The following is a 27,077-nucleotide window of genomic DNA, read 5'->3' on the forward strand; positions in this document are numbered from 1 at the left end:
TGGCTTGTGGTGGAGGTGCAGCATGACAACCTATCTGCCCCTGGTGAGGGTTTCTACCCTCACCCCGCTGTGACAGGATGTGTGTGTGTGTGTGTGTGTGTGTGTGTGTGTGTGTGTGTGTGTGTGTGTGTGTGTGTGTGTGTGTGTGTGTGTGTGTGTGTGTGTGTGTGTGTGTGTGTATGTGTGTGTGTGTGTGTGTGTGTGTGTGTGTGTGGAACGAGGCCAGCCATGCTCTGCAGGCGCAGACAGGAAGTTGCATCAGGTGTGGCCGCCACGGGAGGAATCAGTGTGAGAGCAGAAATGATGAGCCGGGTAACATCTGGTGTAAGAGAAATTATAAAGTAGTGATAATTTACTTGAAATCCTATAATTAGTGATTATAAGTGATCTTTCTAGATAAGGCTGTTAGATATGCACTAAATATTGACACGTGCAGACTTGTAATGAGACCAACTGTAAAATAAGAATTCTTTGGACATCAACAGTGAGAAGGTCAAAGGTCAGACCTGTATTTAACTGTCCTACAGAGAGAATTCTGTCTCTGTAAACATCTCAGATCTTCTAAATCACTTAAGTTCATATTTACATCAACTGCATGACAGCATCCAATAGTAAGAGGTCGTCAGTTTTCACCCTGATAATTAACAGAACAAGTATTCCTGAGAAACAGGAGCCCCGGTCAAAGGTCAGATCTTCTTTCACATCTATTTCCCGTCTGGTTTTGACTCTCTCTAATGGAGTATAATTGTATAACCATTCAGTCATGTTAGTTATTTGTCAGTAGGAAGACCAAATGTTGGCCTGTGGCAGCAGTACAAATACTAAGATGGGCTCGTCTTCCTCTGACTCACATCAGTATGACACCAACACGTAGGGCTTTTTTGGCTGCTGGTCAGACTCGAGTGTTTCAGGACATGACAGGTAGACATCTCTGTTGACATGTCATTAACTAAATTACAAACTGTTTATTTTGTAGATCATGTTTTGGATTAAGCGATAATGAAAATACTCCGTTGCAGCCCTAAATATACTATTTCCCAACAGCACTCAACCGGAAACATAAACAGTTGCTTGACTTCTAACGACCCAGTTTCATTCTCATTAACTCTCAGGTCCGTCTCCAACCAAACGGGCAACAACTGGTTTGTTTCGTTACCTCGAGCTCTTTGAACCCAACTGAATGCCAGAGAAATATTTTGATGATCCGTACATGAAGGAGTAAATGTTTGGTTTCGTGATAAAAAGAGAATGTTTCCTTAAAAAACAGTGATATTTAATTTGATTCAACCAGGGAAGAAACTCACCGAGATTAGAAATGTCTTTTACAAGAGTGCCCTGGCCACGGTGCATATGGGGGTGTCAGCTGCTCAGCAACCTGAGGGCTTGTGGAAAGAAACTAGCACTGAGACTAACTTTAACAACGTTACCCAGACAGCAAAGCTGCTGTGGCCCGGACCCGTCCCACACCCGGCACTTCATCCGGCCCACATACCACGTGGAGTGATGGCACTGGGGCGGTCCACTCCTGTTTGCCAGATCTGGGCCAGAACCAAGCCACAGCAATGCTGCATGTTTGCCAAAGGTGGCCATATTTGTTTTGTGATATTTGGGCCATATTCCCCATTTACCACACTGGGCGCTGCAGGCTCACATCCAGACTACATGTTGCCCAGAGCACCGCAGCTTTGCCACCAAAGGCCCACATGTGATGTGGCACATTTGGGCCATGTTTGCTGTTATACATGTGGGCCACTTCAGGCTCACATCCATTTTGTCAGGGCCAGAAGAAGACCATCAGTGCTGCATCACTGGCTGAAGTGGCCCACATCCGGATGCTGTCTGGGAGTGGAGGTGGTCTGACATAAACCCTTCGTGTGACAATAGTTACACACATGAACGTTTGACTGGTAGACTACAGACCTTTAAGTTTGGTTTCCATGCTGGTGGAGTTTGGTGTGATAACTCAGATCTTAGTGTCCTCTTCGTTTGTCTCAGAGTGTTTCTGTCCAAATAATCCAGTGATTAGCAAAAGGCAGAAGTTTTGTTATCATAACTCCACAACTAAAGACAACTTTACACTCACAATGATGACTGTACTTTTTAATGTGCATGTTATTCACAACACGTTACACTTGTTTCACGTCCACTCCAGCTAGAAACACACAACCAAACAAACCAAATCCTGATTAAAAGACAGGTAGATAAATGTTTGATGCTGTTGTAGAAGTTGAATAATAACACGTGTTCATTGTTTTAAAGACAATTCCCCTCAACAGGAATATGATGTAACATGTGTTGTACTGTCTGAACCTTTGGTAGGACACAACTCTTGGTTTGCTTGTTATTAATCTGAACTTTGTCTTGTTGATTCTTTTCCTCACACTGACACCGTCTGTTGTTGTCCCACAGAATGCAGAGCTCAGAAAGACAACGAGCTCCAACCCAAAGGAGGTGTGACTGTTAGTGAGGGAGAGACAGTAACACTGGACTGTCACCAGTCACACCAGTCCATCTCTTTACTGGTACAGACAGGCTGCAGACGACAAGCCCACATTCATTCTGAGACCCTATTCTTATGGATCAGGGGACACAGAGGACGGGTTCAAGGAGAGATCTGATTCCAGCCTGGATTCCAGCTCAAGATCAGTTCCTCTGAAGATCCAGAGTCTGCAGCTGTCTGACTCTGCTGTGTACTACTGTGCTCTGAGGCCCACAGTGACAGGAAACTGCAGAACCTACTACACAAACCTTTGGAGGGTCTATCAAGAATCCAGAGACAGCACAATGTTAACCCACGTCCACTAGAGGGCAGTGTTCACATTCTAATCTCATCGGCTCCTTGTTGAAGAAAAACACGTGGGACAGGTTGACAAGCCAGCTTCCTACAACTGCTGATGTTTCTGACGTCACTGCCAACACTACAATAACACATCTTCATCTGCACTCCAACGACACAAACTAGCTGTGCCAATGCTTCATGTTTTAAACCTTCTGTTATTGAGACAATTATTGTAGTGACCCCAAGCGGATGGACCGCAGTATTACACCTTGTTCTGCCCAAAGGATCATGGGAGTGGGAGATTGTTATGACCCATGTCGTATTTCCACGTGTCCACATGTTCTCTTCATGTTGGGGTGTGTTTGGGGGTTCGACCCGGACTAAGTAGAAGACCAGGTACTGACTGGCTGACTGTAGGACCGTGACTTGGACTAACGTGTCCTGTTGTGACTTCGGGGGGTCTTGGGAAGTGCTGAGTTCTGTCTCGTTGCTAAATAAAAGAGCAGTCCCGGGCTCGGACGGTGTACGGGACACGGGACACGGGGATCGCCATGAAGGTGAAATCTCTGCCTCACGACGTCTTCTTCCACGCTAGCTCACCACATGCTGCCGACATGCTCTACAGCGCCACAGGTGGTCATTCCTGGCTGTGGCCATCAAACTGTACAACTGTTCGGTCCAAATCTGAGTGAGTTGAAGTTCTGCTCCCAACAAAATCAGTAACAGGCCATTGTGTTGTAGAAGTCATCCAGGTTTTATGAGAGATTTAACTGGACTGAGAATAAAACCCCATTAAATCCAACACCGTCTCCCACACAAAGCAGCCATATGAGATGAATGGAGTAAATGAAGGCAGCAGCAGCAGAAGAGCCATGTGGACATGCAGTAAAACAGCTGCTAGTGGGTCTAGTGAAGGACACAGAGGTTGGCTGGCATGTGAGGAGTAGTGAGGAGGTTGGTGTGAACAGTGGGTGAATAGGAGGAGCCAGACACACTATGAGGGGAGGACGTTAGCAGGAAGGACTGGTAAAGTCCACAGTGCAACTAAAGAGACAGCTGAACTAACAGCAGCATGCTGCTCCATCTCATCTGGTTCCTTTCTGTACTAACAGGTGAGTCTGCTGTTACCATGACAACCTGCTGCACACTGACTCTGACCATACAGGCTGACAAGCAGACACACACATTTACCATCACCAGCAGGCTCAATATGGACAACAACCAACACACAAAGCCCACACTAACTCACTGAATTACCACCACGACACCTTTTCTCTGCAGCACCTTCTTGGATATTTCCACATCTTATAGGTGGTAGTTTGGAAGAAGATTTAGATGATGATAAAACACCTTTTATTCTCTTATTTACATGAATAGGAACAGTTTTCATCACGTTATGAAGAGTTTCTCCACTGTCTTCTCCTCCAACCCTCATGGACAATGTCAGTCTAATAGCTTCATTTTCTCTACTTGTTTCCAGGGATGATAGCTGGACAGGACAGCATCTCTCCTGAAAAACAGGAAGTCAATGGAAGAGAAGGAGAATCTGTTACCCTGACATGCTCTTACCAGACAAGCCATGATGGTGCTTTACTTTACTGGTTCAGACAACATCCTAACCAGGCACCTCAGTATATCCTCTATAAAGGAGCCGGGGCATGGAGCAGTTACCAAAACATCCCTGATCCTCGTTATCAATCCATAACATCTTATACACCTAACAAATCAACTAAACTCACCATAACAGATGTAACCCTGGCAGACACTGCTCTCTACTACTGTAGCATATACCCACAGTGATAGAAAGTCTAGAAGAGTCTTTACAAAAACTTGGAGCCAGATATCTCAGTCTTCTTCAGAGAGAAGGGAAGTGGTGATCAAACCACAGCTTTCTCTCAGATGGATTCTGTTAAAAATATGTTAATTCATGTTAATTCATGCTTTTATCAAAGCCACTTTCTACTTTCATGCTTCTTTCCATTCAAAGTACACGTCTTAATCACTGAACAATTGAAATGTGAACCTCAAAAACTGTTGTTTACTCTCCAGATTAATTATGAAGTGTGATGTTAAAAATATTAGTACTTGTTAGTAATTAGTATTAGTACTGAGTAGAAGCAGAATACTTCACAACTGCTATCAGTACACATTTACCGACATGCTGCAGTACCACACTAGACAATCACAGTTACATGTATTTATGTTCACATTACTTTACTGGAATATTACATTTTCTTTCCCTCACACAAACACACACACACACACACACACACACACACACACACACACACACACACACACACACACACACACACACACACACACACACACACACACACAGAGTTCTCTTAGAGACCTGCATTTATTCTGACAGGCTGTTATTTAATGAAGTTTAATGAAGTTTAATGAAACGTTTTCTGGCACAGGATCCAAATGCTCTACACCAGACTCCACCAGTCACACAAACAACCACACACAAAGACCCACAATGTAGTTATTACAATCACAATGATCTCACACACGATCACAAGTCCCACAAATACATGAGTCTGACAAGTAATCACAGTCACACAACCCCACGTCCCGGCTGCGGCGGTTCCCGGCTGCCCCCTGAATTCACTACCCTGGTTTAGAATTTAGCAAATTCAGGGGGGCAGCCGGGAACCGCCACAGCCGGGACTCAAACCCACGTCTCCCACACCACGGGCGACTAAGTTAACCAGTCGACTAAAGGGTCCGACCCGTTAGCCAACCGGCTAGCCAGTCTACTCATTCGTGGTGGTTCCACTACGTGTATCAGTGTGTACCACACTTTTATTTTACTACATCAGTTTTAAACTTGTCTGTACTTTTATAAAACCTGTTTGTACTTTTTGTGAGGTGGCAGATTTCATTGTTTTATTGTGTGAAGCACTTTGTGTTACTTTTGATTGCATGAAAAGTGCCATACAAATAAAGTCTGATTGATTGATTGATTTGTTGATTGATTGATCAATTGATTGGTTGGTTGGTTGATTGATTGGTTGATCTATCGATCGATCGATCGATCGATTGATTGATTGATTGATTGATTGATTGGTTGATTGGTTGGTTGTGAATGGGGGTCTTGGCTGCTGTCTTGAAGCCTTCCTTTCATTATATAACTTCCTGTTTTTGTGGAGTCGGCCTTCCGTTGTGTGTGGTTAAGACCATCTTGTGGTTTTGCTGGCTGGGCTGCTGTCTGTACAGATATGCATGTGTGACCAAATCCGAGCTTGATGAAATTCCTGGACCTGGTTTTTCCTCTGGACAGGCAGCAAAGCGTTGGCAGGGGTTGTCGGTCTTTATCTAAGTGTTTAAAAGGTCCAACACAGCGGCCTTCTGAGAGAGCCTGAAAGCCCCACGGGACAACTCCACAACTACAGTCCAGTACACATCCCTGTGACTTCTACTGCCCCAACTTAACCCAGCCAAAGCTTTGTGTGTGTGTGTGTGTGTGTGTGTGTGGGTCATTCCATGTGGTACAAGTTGTACTGTCACATTCAAAGTCAAGCCAAAGTCTTTATGGTCACACACACAGAGGGAACACGGTGTCTTGTACAGTGACATCCTTAGTTTGCCGTCTTCTCACATAACAAGAAGTTAGAAACAAGTGGATAGACTTCATTTCCATATGAGGGTATCTACAAAGCTAATGATGTGCCAGTACTCCCTACGAGGTACTCCGTAGTATGTTTAACAGTAATACACAACATGTCACCAAACCACTTTCACAGACACTTGAGTCAGTTCATGTGTTTGCAGTCCCAGCATTGTAAGATGGCGACAGCAACACACATTCCCAACCCTCTGTGAACACCACACATGAGCCCTGAGACTCTAGTTAATGCTCACCCCCATGTTTACATAGCAAGCTGCTCGTTGGTTTGGCTCGTTATGCCTCTGTATTGTTTATAAGGGTGGGGCACCTGCAGTCAGTTGAGACTGAAGAGGACACTCAGTTGGGCAGCACAGTGGTGCCGTGGTTAGCGTGGTGGCCTCACAGCAAGAAGGTCCTGGGTTCGAACCCCCGGGGTCGTCCAACCATGGGGGTCGTCCCGGGTCGTCCTCTGTGTGTGTGTGTGTGTGTGTGTGTGTGTGTGTGTGTGTGTGTGTGTGAGCCCTGTGATGGACCGGCGGCCTGTCCGGGGTGTCTCCCTGTCCGGGGTGTCTCCCTGTCCGGGGTGTCTCCCTGTCCGCGGTGTCTCCCTGTCCGGGGTGTCTCCCTGTCTGCCTCTGTTACGGCCCTACTGTTGTGTGTCTACAAGGACCCTCTCGTATACAAAGCTAGGGTGTGTTTTTAAGGGAGGGGTGTTATGGCCCTAGTGCCCCGTGTCTGTAATCTTGCCTCTCCAGGTAATGCCCCGCCTCCTGTGGAACTGCTGAGAGAGCCCAGGTGCCCCAATTGCTCATCAGCTGGGTATATACGTACCTTGGAGAGAGACACCCAACTGGGCCAGTGGGCCATTGGTGGCAGCCAGAGAGCGAGCTTCTGTGTCGACATCCGTTACTCCTCGAGACGGAGCGAGACGTTCCTAATTGTTCTGGTTTGTTTGTTTGTTTGTTTGATTGTTTGTTTGTTTGATTGGAATTTGTTTTGTTAGCTAAGCCTGGTTAGCTAAGAGCCAGCATCTTTAGTTGCCTTGTTATTCTATATTTTGACTGAAGGTTCATATGTTTAAATAAATCTATGTGTTTTTACACCTGGATCCACCTCCCACCTTTCTTCTTCCCCCAGGACACTTTTATTTTCTTTGTTACTTCCGCTCATCCCCTGGACCTTACGGGGAACACAACAGCCGCCCAATGGCTGCTGGGATAGTCTCCAGCTTCCTGTGACCCTGGTTGGGATGAGCGGTATGGATAATGGATGGATGGATAATGGATGGATGGATGGGTGGGTGGGTAGATGGATGGATGGATGGATGGATGGATGGATGGATGGATGGATGGATGGGTGGGTGGGTAGATGGATGGATGGATGATGGATGGGTGTCAGTTGGTTGAGGGATGAAACGGTTCTCCCAATAAACGTCGTATCCAGATGAACTGATCCAACCTGGTGTGATCATCTCACCTGGCTTACTGAACATGCACCAAGACAACTGAATTCTCCTTCTCCCGCTGCCTCTGGACAGGCCTCCCCTTCTCCTTCTCCTTCACCCAACAGCAGCATAGTTTCCATCTACACCCTGCTGGTCCACAGTACCGGTGGTGGTCGTTGGTAACCCGGACCTCAACCGATCTGTTATGGAAATCTGATTTATGATCCACATATTTGATTCAGCAAAGGTTTTACGCCGGATGCCCTTCCTGACCCCCCCCAACCCCCATTGATCCGGGCTTGGGACGGGCAGTAAGAATGCACTGGCTTGTGCGTCCTCAGTGGCTGCTTTGTTTTGTACCTAAGTCAGTACAATGAATCATACCGAAAATGAACAGGAATCAAAACTTACAAACTGTAAAAAGCAGTAAAAGGGGGAAGTTTGTCCCTGAAACATCTCAGTTCAGCTTTCTTATGAAATAACTCTTCAGTTTGCAGACAGCATATTACTGCAAATTTACCAAAACACTCTTTCAGGACAATTCCAGAGACTGTAATCAAATACATCCTCCTGTTTAGCATCACCTCTGATGTGTTTTACCCTTTGTAACTTCTACATGGGAATCAAACACATGTCTCTTCCTTTTCTCATCTGTCTTGCCTTTCAGAAACCACCACAGAGTTTCTGTCGGGGCTTTTCTCTCCGTGTGGGTTTCATACATATCATAACATCTGCTCTGGCGACCCCTGAGAAACAGGGGACAAGCTGAAAGAAGAAGTGGGGTTCATACACACCATGGGGACTGAATGTTCAGACGGAGCTCAGCAGAAACCTCCCCATGTCCTTCCATTGGTAAGAGCCTGGAAGGGTCCTCATTTCACCCAGACTCGTCAGAGAAAGCAGCTCTTTGTCTTGGTTAAATATTCCCTGCTGGTTAAATGGTAGAATAACTGCTGAACACAAACGTTGTTAAGATCCGTCGTGTTTTACTGAGTAGAAACATTTCAAGTCCTGTGTTTTTTAAACCTTGAAATTCAACATCTAGGCTGTGCTGATAATTCACTCCGTGTCACACAGCACAGTCCAGATATTAGAATAGATCATGTCCATTTAATTAGAGACGTCTGCTGAAGGAGGGTTTTTGTAGGGGGCTTTAATACTGTGCTACTGGAAGTTAATCTTCAGCAAGCCAATCCGTCTCACAATCCAACGAAAAGGTAAGCAAAGACTTTTTTCTGTATGTTGGTTTATGTATTCAGTTGAGAACAGGGAAAATAATTGTATTTTTTATTTTAAATGTTTAGTTGTCAGGTTAGTCCTGGTTGAGATGGCAGAATAGGACATGAAACTCTAAAGTCCAGAAACAGGAAAGGTATCAATAGACCACCTTATAATAGCCTAAACATTCTCTAATCACTTTGGAAATGATAAATATGTCCAATTGCACAGCCCCCAAACAATGTGAATTTAATCAGAGTATTGATAACCTGTTGGATTCCTGATTTAAACTCTTTATGCACACTGAAACAACTAGTTCTGACAGCAGTGGCACAGAGAGAATGATCATGGATGAATGATGGAGAAGTGATGGATGGCTATATTAAAGACTTAGCTTTTGTAACCAGTAACCTAAAGAACTTGTCTTAGTAAATGTGATTTGAAAACAGGAGCTTCTTAAAATGTACACACTTCTATTTCCCTGATTAAATCACTGCTGCTTTGTTGGAAAGCCAAAGTTTTAATGACGTTTTCAAATGGTTTTACATGTTGTCTGGTCAGCAGGGCCAGTCTCTCAGAGCTGATTGTGCTGCTTTATTTTCAAGTGAACTTCTGTGAGGAAGAGGTGTGTGGATGTAAGTGATTCCACAGAAAGTAGAGACGGGGAAAGTGGTTTGTTCGCTGTTTGTCTCTTTGGGCTGGAGAGTAAAATGACTCTTTTGCTGTACAGAATATATCAGGCCCAACTCGCGGAGCTGCTGGTGAACGGGTTGAGAGGGTTGCTCGTCAAAGCCCTGCTTTTAAATGTTCTGCTCACTGTCCAAGTGTTGGTCTCTAGCGGTCGATCCAGATCCAACATGCCCAAAACATCCACACGGCTCCAAAGCTACGTTATGGTACTTTCCTGAGTCCTGTTCAACAAATGTGTTCATCCGCTTTGACCTGGAGTTTATCACCATGTCTAATATTGACGGGATCGCTCAGGGAAGTCTTCTCATTTAATCAAGCAAGTATTTCATTTCCCAGCAGTCCTTCTGAAAGTACCAACGTCCTCTGAGCAAATACACTTATATGGATGTAGTAGATATTAATATATCAACAAATAAATAAAAATTAGTGGGTTTAATCCAAAGGGGCTTTAACAGGATGTAACTGGTCAGTGGCTAAAAGTTCTGCTGAGCGGTTCTGCATCAAACGGTGCAGAACATTTCAAGTTCTTTTAAGAACCCACATGTACATGTGGGTAATCAGGCTGTGTGTGAGTGGTGGCTGTGTCGTGTGGGTTCACAGCTTCTCAGGGGAAGAATGTGTTTTTCCTGATGTGACTGTGACTCCGGTCGAGATCATTTGTCAAACTGGCGTCAGTATCATTTGTCTGTATTAGTCAGTTGCTTATTTCAGGTCTGTAAATAATGCTGTGTGTCTGCAGGATGGCCAATAACACAACATTGTTGCTTTTGTTGTCTAAAGTGATAACGAGAAGCGGTCAGCTGAAATGTCTCCTAAAATGAGGTGTGAAATGTTTCAGGGAGTATTATGTAAAACCAGTCTTGGGTTGATGTTGTACTTTACATTACCACACAGCTCAGTGTGCTGACTCTCAGCTGGGTTCTTAAACACGGTGGTTTACATACGTCAGCAGATATCCTGGTAATGGTATTTTCCATATCATCCTACAGTCTGTAGTTCATGTCGTGTCTGTAGATAATATTGTCTGTGGTTGGTGTTTTGTGTCGGTACTTAAAGCCACCGTCACTGATGCAGTCATTTCATGTAAAGCACTTTCAGTCCTGTGGTTAAAAATGCACAGGACCTCACTGCTTCCAGTAAGAAGCTGGTTAAGGAAATGGGTTGTCATGGCCTCTGATATTGTGTGTCTCTAGTTATTGTGTTGTGCATGTAGGTAATGTTGCATGCTGTAGGCCGGCACAGCAGATGAAACCACATTTTAACTGAAAAGCCAAACCTGCAGATTACGATCTGGAAGCAGCTTCAGTTTCCAAGAAACACTTCAACAAGTGTTCTTGTTGGTCTCAGCTGACAGTGCTCTGTGTGGAGTTAACATGCGTCTGTACAACACATTACTCTGTGCCTTTTTTGTTTCATCCGTTTCTCATTAGCATTCAAATTATTTTACTTTGATTAAATCTAAAATAATTCACATGAGTTGTTTTCAAAAAACTGGTCAGCTAAATCAATCGCTCCAAGACCAACAGGACAAACACAGCCTTCTTGAGGACGTGATGGACGAAATTAAAGCCCTAAGGGAGCTGAGCAACGAGAGGGATGATAAAACTGTCTTTCTAGAAGACCGCATGGATGACCTGGAACAATACACGAGATGAACGACAGTATTGTCTGTGGTTTGGAGGTTAACCGACAGTACGCCGCAGCACTGAGACCGGATCTATACGGTGGAGAACTCAACGACCAGGAAGTGATGTGTGTGGAGAACCAGGTGACCACTTTCCTGCAAGACAAGGGACTTGTAATAGAAACACAACATGGAAGCATGTCCCCCTCTCCCTTACACAACACAACCCTGTTTAGCAGCCTTTAAAAACCAACTGGGGACATTTTACACATCTCTAAAATATATGAAATACAGAAATGCCCAACAATCATTCTGTACTATAGAACAATTTAAACTAATTTAACCCCTGGAAAATTCTATTGTCCTATTTCATTGTATTTAAACTTTTTTTAAAGATTTTTTTATTTACTTTATTTTGTTTTATTCTATTTTATTTTGTATTTGTTTTATTTTATTTTATTTACTTGGTTTTATTTTATTTTATTTTATTTTTATTTATTTTTTATTTGTTTTGTCTCTTTCTAATTTACTATTCCTGTTTCCTTGTTTTGTTCTCATTGTCTTTGACGTGTTTGTGTGTACTGTTGTTAGCCTGCTCTGTTGTTATACAGTATACTGACATTGCCGATGTGTTTGTATGTTGAAGACTTTAATAAAACAATATTTAAAAAAGATATAGGGATGATGAAGAGTTCTGTTAACTGTTAAAGTTTTACTTTTCTTTAAATATTCCCAATTACATTCTTTCCCCTTTCGTTTTCCTTCATATGACACCGAGTGATATTAGGGTTGTTTTTATATGTAGAAATTATTTTATTGACATATTTTTTTCTACTTTCTTCTTCCTTTTGTAATGTACAGTAGATGAATTAACTAAGAGTAGTTGATCAGGGGTAGGGACAAAATAAGTGTATACTTCCTCCTACTCCTTATCAAACATGTGACAAAGAATCTGATGTATAAGGAGATTTATTCGTTGAGTTTGATGTGTGGATTTGTTGATCACTTCAGATTATTGGCAATGGATTATCTGTATGTGATATCCTGCTTGTTCACTCATCCATTATCTAGTGAGTCTCCAAATCATTGACGGTGTTGCATGAGTTTAAATTCTTAGACTGACAACATGACCACCGACCAGCAAAGACTCCAAACCCCAGTGTCATTACAGTAGATAAAATGAGCATTTCTAGAATATCATACATGATTATAGAGATGATCTGATGAATAGAGGGCAGTCAGAAAAGTTTATTTGCTTTATTTCCTGTAATTTCAATTGCATATATAACAAGTTATAGAGAACCATGTGATTGAGGGTTTTCATTGCAACCCAACGCCACACCAGTAAATGTGAATGTTCATGTAGGTTTCATAAAACACACATATACATTTTCACAGCACTAAATTGTGTATGAATGAAACGGAGAGCCAACTGCTGGTAAACATCTGATGGGATGCTGCCCTCTGCTGGATATCTTGCCGATCTCTATCACCTCTAGATGAACGTTGAATTTGTTTTTGTGAGGTTTTTTCCTGCTGCTTTGTTTTAATTAATTTTCAACACAATGACAACCAATTTAAAAACCATCTGAAAACAACGCACTTTAATCTCTTTTGGCATTATTTATCAACAAACAGCTGCTGATCAGTCAAAGTACCAGGCACAAGTTAGCTGAATATAATATCGAACCTCTATTTGAGTCTTTAACACAAGATATCTTGCAGAACTGTTCGGGTATGGGTTTAGTGTGACAGTCAGAACTATGGCAGAGTTGGTGCCTTGTTTCTTGAGCTACACAAGGAATTTAAACCCAGTCCCTTGAATTGTACTAGGCAGTTTCCAATTGTCCAGTCTGATGATGCAGTTACTTAATTAATCCAGATGCACTGTGAAATTCATTCAATGATCACTGCCTATCCATCCTCCACCAAATTGCATCATTTAAAACTAGGAAATAAAAATCAAATAAAAATCAGACTCTTGCCCTTAGAAGACTCTGTAGAAAATTTGAATGACAATAGAAGGTCAACAAGTCTGAATTAGCACATAATGCCTTTAAAACCAAATATTAATTTACCAGAAGGCAGCTAAGGATGCGAGATCAGCGTTCTTCTCTGAACTAATATCAAGAATAACCACAATCCTAACGTTTTCTTTAGGGTAATTGATTCTGTTATTAATGGTTCTTCCACTTCTCGTCTTCTCCACATAAGTGCTGCCTTTGACACAGTCGATTACAAAATCCTCTTACATCATTTACAGACTTGGGTTGGCATCAAGGGCTTGGCTCTTAGTTTATTACACTCTTAACTCACCAAAAGAACCTTTTCTGTTGTTCTGGGTAACGTTGCTCCTTAGATGGCTCAGTTGAGTTATGGTGTCCATCAAGGCTCAGTTCTTGGCCCCTTATCTTTTCTATATACATGCTGCCCCTTGGCCAGGTCATTCAAAATCATGACGTACTTTACCATTTTTATTTGGATGACACTCAGTTATACATGCCACTAAAACCCACAGATCCTGGCGCCCTAGCAAATCTCACAGCTTGACCCTCTGGCATTAAATCCTGGATGTCCGAAAATGTCCATAAAACCCCGTCAGCACTTTTGTAACTAATCTTGGTGGTCTGTCAAGTAGTTTTAAGCAGGCTGCTAGGAATCCTGGGGCAACATTCAGTGCTAACGTCGGTTTTGATAATCAAATAAAACATGTTTAGTCATGCTTTCTCCAACTCAAGACAATATCCAAAATTAGGTCATTTTTGTCAATTGCCGATCTGCAAAAAGTTGGACATGTTTTTATCTATTCTCAGATTGAATATTGTAAAGCACTTTATTCTGGTATCAGGGCTCCCTCCACCATCTGCAGTTGGTACAAAATGCCACTGCTCGGCTCATTACCAGGACAAAGTGGCATGACCATATCAGTCCTGTAATTGCTTCCATACACTGACTCCCTGATACATGTTGAATTGATTTTAAAATTGTATTGCTCCGGCTTAAGGCTTTAAATACATTTCTAATACATTTCTAATATCCCTACATACATTTCTAATTTATTGACCTGGTGAATATCCTCTCGACAATTAAGATCTACAGATGGAGCCCTGCTGGTTATTCCAAGGTCTCGGTTTTTTACAAAGAGTGATTGGGCTTTTGCTAATAGAACCCCCACAATATGGAACCCTCTTCCTATTGAACTAAGACAAACCAGGTCTGTAGTTGTTTTTTTGTTTTTGTTTTTTATCTCATCATAAAGCTTTTGTTTTTATGAAAGCTTTTACAAAAGATTTATATCTTAGACATCATTCCCACCAAGCTGCTCAAGGAGGTATTTTCACTTCTCAGCCCTGTTATTCTGCAAATTTTTCACAATTCTCTGGCCTCTGTTTTTTTTCCACATAGTTTTAAGCATGCCATTGTTCAACCATTGCTGGAGAAACCTAATTTAGATCCCCTGTCCTTAAGTAACTACAAACCCATCTCCAAGTTGTCTTTTCTATTTGTTTATATTATTTTTATTTTTACTGTTAGTTATTTGGTCTTACTCTTATTTTTGCCTTGTCTGGTTTTATTTCCTTGTGAAGCACTTTGTAACATTGTTTTAGAAAAGTGTTTTATAAATAAAGTTATTATTATTAATGGGGTGCTTGATTTATCATGATTCATTTAAATCATTGCATGCTGCCTGATGAATAAGGTTTGGTTGAAACTTGTCTCTTACTCAGTGCCATGCCTTCTTGTGCTCTTTACTTTTTCTTTTAGTGGACGTACAACCAAAAAAAAAAAAGCTCTCCCTGTGAACCTTTCTTCATCATTAAACTTCAGTCATACTGCAAAGCAGCTCATTTTCTGTTTTGTAAAAAAGAAGTGAACCTGTAGGATCTCCCTTGACACATTTTAAAAATAGAGAACCAGGGAAGTGTTTTCTTTTCTAAAGAATGAGACTGGGATGTAGATGTATAGGGTCATGCCCCAAATAGAGGTCACAGGTGAAGCGTGGTGTGGAGAATACAGGCCAACGGGTCACCGGAGGCACGATGTTGGTGAGAAGCTGTTGTGCCTACTTCCTGCACGTCACAGAGCAACTTACTTTTAAGCTATGTGTCTGTAGAATGAGCATTTCTACTGACTGATCATGAAGGGAGCTGAATGGTGACGGGCTGCCCAATCCAATCCATCTGCAGGGAGTCAGATACGCCGGATGTCTTTCCACATGTTACTCCTCCGTCCAGCAGGAGATGATGACCTCGTACTGGAGTTAATTTTTAACACAAGCATGGCAGCAACATGGATTTGGGTCAGTATCTTTTGTAAATGACGGTTTATCAGAGGCCAGTACTTTGTAGAAGAGCAGATGGAGAATGTTTTACCATAAGGAGTGCTGGACCAAGTTAAATGTTAGTATTGCTAAACGTAATCTAGTGCTGGTTGTTCTGGCAACAGAAGCAGCAAGTGCACTGGTCAAAGACAGCAGAAGCAGTGAGGCTAGCAGTAGTGGTTTTACTGGTAATATCAGCAGGGGATAATACCAGTAGTCATAGTACCCATGCTAATTAAAGGGTGTACAGGGCATGATAGGTCTTACCCACATAACCATCAATAGTGGTGATGGCAGTGGTCCCAGTGGGGAGGGTATTGTACAACTATTAACCACACCTAAATACTTATAAAGGACCCAGTCACAGAGGAAATGTTGTATACAGCTTATGTAACTTAACCATCTCTAGTCTAATAGTACTAAAACAGACAATCTGAGTGGAAGTCCTCAACAATGTCCTCATTCATCAACACGTTGACATGCATCATACTTGTAACAGAATGATGGTGTCGTGATATTTTGGGAATAGCAAACATGTTGTATATGAACATTTAGTCCGTGAGAAGAGGAGGTGGATGATATAATGTCATAGTGAAGAGTGCTAATCCTATGTGTCTTTGTAGAAACAGTGTCTGTGTTAGCTTGCTGCAGAGATGAAGGTTTTTGTGCTGGACTGGAGCAGTGTGGCCGTCTGCTGCAGTTGACAAGCTCACCTTTGGACCAGGAATCAGTTGAAAAGTTCAGATAAGTGAGTTATTTCTGTCCTACTGGTCATCTTACCCAGACTGAAATATAGTCAGGCTCAGGGGACAATAAACTTCTGCTTTAACTTCAGTTTTAGAGAGTCCGAATATGGACGGGCACTGGGGAAATGTTGAGCTGGGGACATATCGTCATGTGGGGAAAGTGGAGTGAAGTTTGACTCCTGCAGACTGGAGAAGTGCTTTTGTTTTTATTGTTCTTTCCATGTGATGGCTTCTATGAGCGTTTGATGGAGGGTCAGTATTTGTCACAGTCAGTGATGTCGTGTGAATAGTCAGGGGACAAGCTTCACTTTGGCAGAGGGACAAAACTGATTGTGGACACTGGTAAGTCCAAAAACTACACACAAACTGCAACGACTTTCTGTTTTGACACATCAGACGTTCCTTATATTTGAGGTGGCGTCAAATAAAATGAAAACAGATGAACATTAACATGGACACCTGTGGTAAAACTGGTTTTAAGAGATCAAGATTATGTCATGGAAGAACCAACAGGAACAAAATAAATCCAAGTTAATTCATAAAACATATTCATAAGACCTAAAAATTCCTATCACTGCACTTAGCATGAGAAAATATAGAAATACATAAGAGATAAACATTTAAGATATATATATATATATATATATATATATATATATATATATATACACACACACACACACACTAAAGTGTTTCTTAGTTGTCAGGTATAAACCTGCTTATTATAAACTGCAGCAAGTTACACATGTATACAAATGAGACAAAAAACCTGATGTGGAAAATATTTTGTAAAAGAAAAAAGATTTCATGTATTTTACAATTTGCATGTTTTAACTGATGCTTAAGAGGACATGTGGACAGAACACGTGGCTTTTAATGGACTCAGACCTTTGACCTTTTCCTGCATGTGATTATGTTTGGTTGGGTTGGTTTATGAAGTGGATTTTGTAAACATAGTGGACTTTAGAGGCTGGTGGTGTAGGTGGTGTAAGCGGTACTGGGAACACTGGGAGCCCTGGAAGAGTTGCAGAATATTTAGTCTCCAGTGGCGAGTCAGAGTCGTGTGTTGGAGCCCTAAAACATGTGGGGGACAGAAGGTTCATGTGTGTGGGGGTGATAAATGCTGGGTTTGACATGGATGAAGCTCTGAATGAACTGCTGGATGTGGTGGGGTTGATGCTGAGGAAATGTCTCATCTCTTGTTAAATTCTCTTTGTGTTTGCTTCATTTCATGTGGATAATGTTGGCTTGGTTTCATGCCGATGAGCAGAGCAGGTAGCTTGACATGGGCTACAGGAGCAACTTTGGTCCTGGAGCCAAACTGCTGGTAGAAACACGTCAGTAGAATGACCAGTGTGTTTACTGGTACAGAAAGCTTGGTGGCCAGTAATAATCCAGGGGGTTTGTTTTGTTTTCATGATTATTTGTTGAGGGTACAAGACAACTGACCTTGTCATGGGTAGTTGAGGAGACCTTGGTTTTCAGTTAGCAGTCAAACACGGTGTGTGGGGAGGAGGTGCTGATAACATGACTTTTGGAGCCGGGACCCAGTTGTTTGTCATATCTGGTAAGTTGAATAAGAGGGAAAAGCCAGTTATTATACACAAGTCAGGTTTTTTAACAACAATATGTAGAGGAAGATGGTCTTTTAACCAGTCCCATTCTGGTTGGTGTCTGAAGAGGTTTGTAAGCCCATCAGTTTAAATGTAGCGGGGGGGGGGGACGACTGGTCAAACAGGGAGAATATTTGGGGAGGCCTCTGGAGGTTTATCATGAGACTCGTTACCATGAAAGAAACAAATCAAAGCATAAAGATGATGTGTACTTCTGGAGGCCAGAGTGAGGATGAAGCCATGAAGGGCTGATGAATGCTGGACCTCACGCTACATCATTTTACACCAAAAACAATATTGCAGATGACAAAGGCACAAGATGGAAACGAGCCCATCTGAAGCTGGCAGGTGTTGCTGTAATCTTACTTGTACTGTTACTGTAACTACAGTAACAGTACAAGTAAGTACTTCTGTTAGACTGAATCAACAGGGCAGACATATTCTGCAAGCTGATGCTTTTGTTGAGTCACGTCAGTATCAGACAGACGGAGATAGCGCCACATCTAATCCCACAGCAGGCAGGTTAAGAATGAAATGAAGTGTGTTGATAATCTACTGTAATATATTCTACCAACAGCTTACATGTGTCTTGTTGTGGTTAGTTGGACATGTAGGGTTAAGAGTTTGCAGGGAGGACGGATGATAAATAAAGGGGAAAGGAGACTTGAGTGTTCAAAAGGCTTGTTGAAGGCTGGTGGTTATTGATCAGGTCTCAGTCATTGTGTGTCGACCTACAACAAAATCATCTTTGGCCGTGGAGCAAAGTTGACTATTGACTCCAATAAGTTTAAATTCAACATTCACTAAAACAATATGACACTAATGGTTATAACTTAGGTTTGTTAAAAACTAACAGAACAACATGACAGGAAGACAGGAATCCAAAGATTCTCACTGAAGACAAGTTGGATTCTTTATCATGATGCTTTATTGGTAAAAGTTGCATCACACTAATATATATATATATATATGTATATATGTATATATATATATATGTGTGTGTGTGTGTGTGTTAGTGTGAAAGGCTCCAGCCAATAAGAGGTCAGGTAAATCCCCTCCTTTTCTTTCTGATGACGAGAGCTGAACAACAGCAACAAGAAACAGAAATGATGCTGACTGAGGTGAATTGTCTCCATGGTGAAAGTCCTCATGTTCCACTTCTTACTGACATCTTGAATGGTGGACATGCTAATGCTCCACTGTCACTTGACTGGACTTGTGCTATGCTAGCTTTGAGAATGCAGTGTCCCCACATTGTTTTATTAATGATTTAATTATTTCTACATTCTGACGTCCTCGTACAACCACTACCGAGTAAATTAAACACACAAATGTGGTTTCATGTTGTCTTTATGCTGCTCAAATGTCTCTGTCCATAAACGCCGTGTCCACAAGACCTGATTCCACTTTCTTTGATGGGTTTCATGTGATTACTGACAAGAGCTTCCATTTCCTCATGTGTGGAAAATATCATGTTTATAAGATATAAAACCTGTTTGCATGGAAAACAGACAAATGAACAAGTAAACAGAAAGACAAACAAAACATTTGCTGGTCATAAATTGCTGACTATCCTGTAAACCTATCCTAATCTGCTCTGATTTATTTTTACTTTAAATAAGATTTAAAAGTTGATTGGGTAAATATAAGGTTGGCATGGTAATGTAGGACTAGAATTAAAAAAGAAAAACACTGTACAGTTTTCCCTGTACTCATAACCGGTGACGTCATACTGATTATCTGTGCCACCTCCAACCTTAACTGGTAGCCCATTATCACGTGGCTCGTTTTGGATTTGGTTATTCTCAGTTATGCAAACTCAAGCACTTTGTACCTTTCTTAAGGAGCACTATCGTATAATAATAATAATAAGAATAATCCATCCATCCATTCTCCAAACCGCTCATCCTGCTCTCAGGGTCACGGGGTGCTGGAGCCTATCCCAGCAGTCATTGGGCGGCAGGCGGGGAGACACCCTGGACAGGCCGCCAGGCCGTCACAGGGTCAATATATAACAATATAATAGTCTCAATAATTAAGTTGTTTTGTTTTTCTTTTCTACAGAGGATAATTATGAGCCTTCCTACTACCTTCTAAGTGTCTCTAACGACACACAGGCCTGCCTGGCGACAGATTTCACCTCCTACAAGGCAACCCAAGACGTGTTTGGTAATGCAGCTGAGGCCACCAGACCTGACGAGGACTCCTTCTACAGCCAGGTGGCGCTGTTTCCCCCTGGAACGCTTAACTGCACAGGTGACTTCACCAAGACGCATATTGTACATTCTTGATAGCATCGTGTCAAAACCATATTCACTTAAAGCCTCACCTACCTTGCTGACAGTTAATCAACTGTACTGACTTTTCAGAACCAGAGGAGACATGTGATGCTGACATTTTTGAGCCAGGTATGGACCCCACTGATACCATCACACACCTTTATATGACCCATCTAAACCATGTTTACACTGCAGGCACTTCCACTGTTGTTCTCACATGTGACCTTTAGGACTGACTGTCTGCATTATTTATAATAATACATAATAAATAATAATACACTTTATTTATATCACACCTTCCTGAACAACATCACAAGGTGACTTACACAACAGGATAAAATAATGCACATAGTGACCTTACATTTTATTTTATTTATTTACATATTTTATATATATTTACAAGTTGATGGGGTCAGTTTTGTGTATGCAGGCATCATGAGTCTATCTGCAGTTGTTGTTGTGATAAAGACATAGACATGCATACACATGCTACCTGGAGCCAAAATTACAAGCTGCAGACTTCATAGAATAACAACAACAACAACAACAACAATTTAGTTTTGTATAGCGCCTTTCAAGGAACCCAATTACACTTTACACTAGATAAGAACAATAAAAAAGATTAAAACAAAGATTAAAAGTCTACAGACCATAGGCCTTAGTAAAAAGGTAGGTTTCAGTAGTCTTTTAAACTTGTCCAAAGAAGCAGTGTTGGGGAACTCTGCTGGAATATAGTTCCAAAGGGTGGAGGCTGCCACACTAAAGGCTCTGGCCCCCAAAGTCCACAGGTTGGTGTGGGGGGTGGAAAGCAAGCCCGTGTCTGTGGACCGCAGATTCTGTGACAGAATATAGAGGTTGAGGAGGTCTGATAGGTCCTGAGTGGTAAGGGCATGGAGGGCTTCATCAGTGAGGAGGAGGAGGATTTGATAGGAAAGTCAGGATTTGACCAGGAGCCAGTGAAGGTGGACAAGGGTGGGAGTGATGTGTTGCCAGGACTTGGTGTGGGTGAGCACCCTGGCAGCTGAATTCTGCACATACTGAAGCCTGTCGGGCTTTGCTAGGTCCTCCAGACAGGACTCCTTTGCAATAATCCAGGTGGGGGGTGATGAAGGCATGGTTGAGGGTCTTCTCTATTGAGTCTGAGACTAGTGTCCGGAGTCTGGAGATGTTTTTGAGGTGAAAGAAAGCAGATTTGGTGACAGGTTTGATGTGTGACTGGAATGAGAGGGTGGAGTCCAGAATGACACCAAGGTTGCTGACCTCTGGGGATGGGCAGATGGAGCAGCCATCCACGTCGAGGAGAAGATCTCTAGCCCTCCTTCCTTTACACCTTGCATTAACATGCATTGTTCCTCATCCAGATCATATATCCAGACACACATCACATGTTAATGTCAGGTGTAAATGGAGCTACTGCCAGAAATCAGATCTGAGCTGCCAGTGTGAACATAAGCTAAGCTACAGCCTCCGTCCCTCTGGGATGAAGGACAGATTTGTGTACTGGTGCTCACCCTGCTCAGTCAGAATGGATATGCTTTCACCACATTGTGTAAAGGTTTGACTCTATCGTGTGGTCTCCGTTTCCAGATGAGAAGGTGAACATCCTGGCCCTGGTCATGCAAGGCCTGAGACTGATCTTCATCAAGACCGTTGTCTTCAACGTTCTTATGCTGCTTCAGCTGTGGAGGAGCTACACCCAGTAGACAGGTAAGACATGTGTTTAATGTATTGTTCTGTCCTGTTTCTTCTGTCTGTCTCTGGCCTCTTTCTCACGGGGAACCTGCAACACTGCCAGCTTTAATTATCTGGGTAACGAAGCGGTTTTCATCATCCACACCTGTAGGTCTCTTTGGGAAAAACTCCATGTTGAGTCTGTTCCCATGGGACATGACAGATAGATGATGATGATGATGATGATGATGATGTAAGGTGGATATTGGTGTAGTCCACCACAGATAGTGTTAGTAGTGTATGTTGGAGACAATATAACTTTTGTTTCATATCTTTTAGATGGAAGCCACGGCGCCCTCTCTCCATGATGCTGAGGACATGAACCAGTTCTCCATGTCCACACTTCCTTTGGAAGGATTGACCCTTGACCTCCTCCCCCGTTGCTTGTAATGTCGGTGATACTGGTGTGGACATAGGAGCTTGTTTTGCTGTTAGAATCCAGTTGTCCTGGACAGGAGTCTCAGCTGAACATGTGCAGTGCAGATGTTAAATGTAATTATTGGTGCAGATGTGCAGACCCTCCTAAAGACCTCCTCCTCATGTTCCTTCTGTAGTGAAGAAACACCAAGCCAGCAGCACAGCCGCTCTGCTGTACTCAGCCTCACACCTAAAGCCTCCATCCCCCCTTCCTCACATGGCACATGGCATGGCTGGAAAGATGCCAGCACCACATCTTGTACGGCACATGTACATGTACATGTATTGTGATGTGTGTTGTACAGTGTGCTCTGTGTTGTACAATGTTGTGTTGTTACCTCTGTTCAGTAGCAGTGTGTCACTTTTTAAATGTTTTATATCTTAAACATCTACCAATAAACAGGAGGAGTAACACCAGGAGTCACTGTGTTCATTACACATGTCTACTGTCTCACTGTCTATTATCCCTCTGTCTGTCTCTCTGTTTCTCTTGATCTGTCTGTCTCTACTTATGTTTGTCTGTCTCTCTCTATCTTCCTGTCTGTCTCTCTACCTTCCTGTCTGTCTCTCTGTTTCTCTTGATCTGTCTGTCTCTACTTATGTTTGTCTGTCTCTCTCTACCTTCCTGTCTGTCTGTCTCTCTCTACCTTCCTGTCTGTCTCTCTCTACCTTCCTGTCTGTCTCTCTCTACCTTCCTGTCTGTCTCTCTCTACCTTCCTGTCTGTCTCTCTCTACCTTCCTGTCTGTCTCTCTCTATCTTCCTGTCTGTCTCTCTCTACCTTCCTGTCTGTCTCTCTACCTTCCTGTCTGTCTCTCTACCTTCCTGTCTGTCTCTCTACCTTCCTGTCTGTCTCTCTTTGTGTTCAGGTCAGGGCACTGTATAGCAGGACAACATAATGATGTGTATGGTCACAGCAGGTCAACATGAGTGTTAACAGCATCTCCATCAACAATAAGAAATAACTGTCGCACAAAATAATCTGCTAAAGCAACAACAATACTGTTTTGCTTTGTTTTTTTATGATTTTCCCCTTTCTTCCGCTTGTGTAGAGCCTCTTATATCCACGATCTCACCCTTTCGGTCACTACCCAAAGCTCATGACCATAGGTGAGGGTTGGAAGGAAGACTGACTGGTAAATTGAGAGCTTTGTCTTCCGGCTCAGCTCCCTCTTCACCACAACGGTCCGGTACAACGTCCACATTACTGCTGATGCTGCACCAACCCACCTGTCAATCTCCCGCTCCATCCTACCCTCACTCCTGAACAAGACCCCGAGATACTTGAACTCCTTCACTTGAGGCAACAACTCATCCCCAACCCTTGGGGAGCAGTCCACCATTTTCCGGTAGAGGACCATGACCTCAGACCTGGAGGTGCTGACTCTCATCCCGACCATTTCACTCTCAGCTGCAAACCGCCCCAGTGCAGGCTGGAGGTCACGTTCTGATGAAGCCAACAAAACCACTTCATCTGAGAAGAGCAGAGATGCAGTCCTGAGGTTCCCAAAACGGACACACTCCTCACCTTGGCTGCACCTTGAGGTCCTGTCCATGAATATCTCAAACAGCATCGGAGACAAGGGACAACCTTGGTGGAGTCCTCCACCCACCAAAACGTGTTTGAGAGCAGGATAAGTGGTTTGGATCATGGATGGATGGATGTGATATGTCCTTCTACTATATTACAGGATGTCACATGTGCTTTTATCTGAGCTTGCTGCTTAGTTTTAGTTGCAGTGTAAACACACCAGTGAATGAATGAATAAATGGAGAGATGAAAAGATGGTGAATGTGTTTTACTGTTCATGTCATACCACTTCCTTTACCAAGAGCTGCACTACACAAAACACATGACACCGAGCACCGAGATGTTGTTATGTCACCTCCACTAACACACACACACACACACACACACACACACACACACACACACACACACACACACACACACTCACACACACACACACACACACACACACTCACACACACACACACTCACACACACACACACTCACACACACACACACACACATATGGTGGTGTTGAACTCTGGTAATGGATGAAAACAGTGACAGGTGCTCGGCCCTGAACCCGTCTAATTCCCAGAAGGCCCTGAGTGTGTGTATATACAGGGGAGTCCTCATATAGAAGATAGAAGAATATTTATACTAACTGAAGTGTGCTGAAGGAGTGTCACGTGATTCAACACTTCCTGTCATCTTGTGTCGATGAAGGAAAAGAAAAACATGTTGACAGCTGTCACGAAGTAAAGCCCACATCCACCACACCTGTTTTCCACCCACACTCTGTTGTGTGTGTGTGTGTGTGTGTGTTTGTGTGTGTTTGTGTGTGTGTGTCTATGAAAGTATTTATGTATGTATGTATGAAAACCTAAGATGTATAGAGATAACAAGTTAGCTGAACAATAAAGGGATTAATATAAAGAATAAATTCAAGTAGAATATGAGCTGCTGACATCCCAGTGTGCTGCTGCAGATATGAAGGTCATGGATCTTCATATCCTGCTGGTGCAGACATGAAGGTCATGGATCTTCATATCTGCTGGTGCAGACATGAAGGTCATGGATCTTCATATCTGCTGCTGCAGACATGAAGGTCATGGATCTTCAGCCACTTCACTGGCACCTCCGTGAGTTTAGCTGAGGTGCTGACGGGGTCAGATGACAGGAGAAACATCAGAGGGCCACAGTCGGCATATGGGGATGGGTCACATGGGGTCTGAGAGATCTGGGACTTGGTGACACATGGTCAGCATCAACATGACCACCTCAGCTTAACACTCATCTGCAAACAACAAAGGTCTTGATGCTTCATATATAAATGTGTCCTGTATGCAGCTCATTCATGTCTCTAGAATCCAGAAACAAAAAGGTAAAAATGAACATCACAGTAGAAGGAGGACAGTATGGACTCCTCATGAGGGTTTTCCTGTAAGACAATCAGGAGATGTGGAGACCACATAAGTATATTATTCCATTTAAATATTATTTAAGATCACTTCCTCCTAAAGTACACACCCAAGTACTTCAAACCTCGTGTATATAAATGTATATTAGCAAAGTCAGGAGGCAGTGGGGAATTGCCGCAGACGATACGTGAAACCGAGTCTCCTGCACCATGGGCGACTGTGCTAGCCAGTTGACTAAAGGGTTGGACTATTAGCCAAGAGCTAGCCACGCATAGGTGGGCAATCTTATCCAGAAAGGGCCAGTGTGAGGGAAGGTTTTTGTTCCAACCAAGCAGTTACACACCTGTGTGTCCTAATCAAGTTCCTCAGCAAAGACTCTACTGGTTGATCAGGGGCATCAGGAGTGTAACTGCTTGGTTGGAACAAAAACCTTCACCCACACCGGCCCTTTCTGGATAAGCTGCCCACCCCTGCTGCTAGCAAGTCTACACTTCCGTGGTCGTTACAGTATGTTTGTAGACTTTGGGTCACATCTTGTCAGTGGCTTGGTGTCAGTCATGTCTGACATGTTGGATGTTGTGAGGAGGAACCTTGAGGTTGTGTTGGACTCGATGGCCGACGTGCCTCCACACCTGAAGAGAAACCTCCACAGCAGCCTGCTAGCACTGCTAACTGGTGTTAGCATGAAGACGTGACGGTTTAAACAGCGTAGCTGCTGTTCAGTCAGAGCAGCTGTTGTCAGAATAAACTAATTACTGAGGGTCAGATTGGTCTTTCTGTCTGCTGTGTCTCAGAGACTCCTGAAACACGTCTACCAACATCATCCGCTTCATGATGCCCTTCTTCACACTCACTTTCCAAACAACTTCCACGTTTTAACTGCCCTCAAAACAAAGATGAGCAAGAGTGAGGAAACAGTTGACAGTTTGCTGTTTGCCTTGATCATTTTGAGACTTTGAACATTTCACAGTGGTTTGATCAAGTCTGATCTACTAGTTCTCCTGGTGCTGAGTGGGCCGGAGCAGCACCGGCAGTTCTCAGCATCACAATTTCCACAGGAAGTGGCTTGTGGTGGAGGTGCAGCATGACAACCTATCTGCCCCTGGTGAGGGTTTCTACCCTCACCCTGCTGTGACAGGATGTGTGTGTGTGTGTGGAACGAGGCCAGCCATGCTCTGCAGGCACAGACAGGAAGTTGCATCAGGTATGGCGGCCACGGGAGGAATCAGTGTGAGAGCAGAAATGATGAGCCGGGTAACATCTGGTGTAAGATAAATTATAAAGTAGTGATAATTTACTTGAAATCCTATAATTAGTGATTATAAGTGATATTTCTATATAAGGCTGTTAGATATGCGCTAAATATTGACACGTGCAGACTTGTAATGAGACTAACTGTGAAATAAGAATTCTTTGGACATCAACAGTGAGAAGGTCAAAGGTCAGACCTGTATTTAAATGTCATACAGACAGAATTCTGTTTCTGTAAACATCTCAGATGTTCTTACAGACATTACCAAATGGACAGACCTGTAGAAGGCCAAAGCCAACTGCCAAGAACTTGTGCTCCCTTTTGCATCGGGCTTCTGACTGGGAGATGTAAGTGGATGTGAAGAAGAGACTTGTCTTTCCAGAAGAGGTGGTAGAAACCTCACTCAGACCAGAC

General features: G+C 43.0%; 1 protein-coding gene across 3 annotated transcripts; it reads left to right on the forward strand.

Annotated features, from left to right (window-relative positions):
• The first annotated feature begins 3,824 nt into the window (after positions 1-3,824).
• Positions 3,825-22,887, forward strand: LOC130123724 (T cell receptor alpha chain MC.7.G5-like). 3 transcript variants are annotated; one of them, XM_056293001.1, is made up of 7 exons: positions 3,825-3,891; positions 4,260-4,558; positions 9,005-9,059; positions 20,119-20,310; positions 20,424-20,462; positions 21,921-22,040; positions 22,344-22,887. In XM_056293001.1, exons 1-6 carry the CDS (start codon positions 3,852-3,854, stop codon positions 22,034-22,036), a joined length of 741 nt encoding a protein of 246 aa, XP_056148976.1. In that variant the 5' UTR covers positions 3,825-3,851; the 3' UTR covers positions 22,037-22,040; positions 22,344-22,887. The 3 variants fall into 3 exon arrangements, with proteins under 3 accessions (XP_056148976.1, XP_056148977.1, XP_056148978.1); XM_056293002.1 differs by lacking the exons at positions 3,825-3,891; positions 4,260-4,558; positions 9,005-9,059 and adding an exon at positions 8,558-8,694; XM_056293003.1 differs by lacking the exons at positions 3,825-3,891; positions 4,260-4,558; positions 9,005-9,059 and adding an exon at positions 15,524-15,674.
• The last annotated feature ends 4,190 nt before the right edge of the window (positions 22,888-27,077 follow it).

Source organism: Lampris incognitus, chromosome 14 (assembly GCF_029633865.1).
Source record: "Lampris incognitus isolate fLamInc1 chromosome 14, fLamInc1.hap2, whole genome shotgun sequence".
NCBI classification, from domain to species: Eukaryota; Metazoa; Chordata; class Actinopteri; order Lampriformes; family Lampridae; genus Lampris; species Lampris incognitus.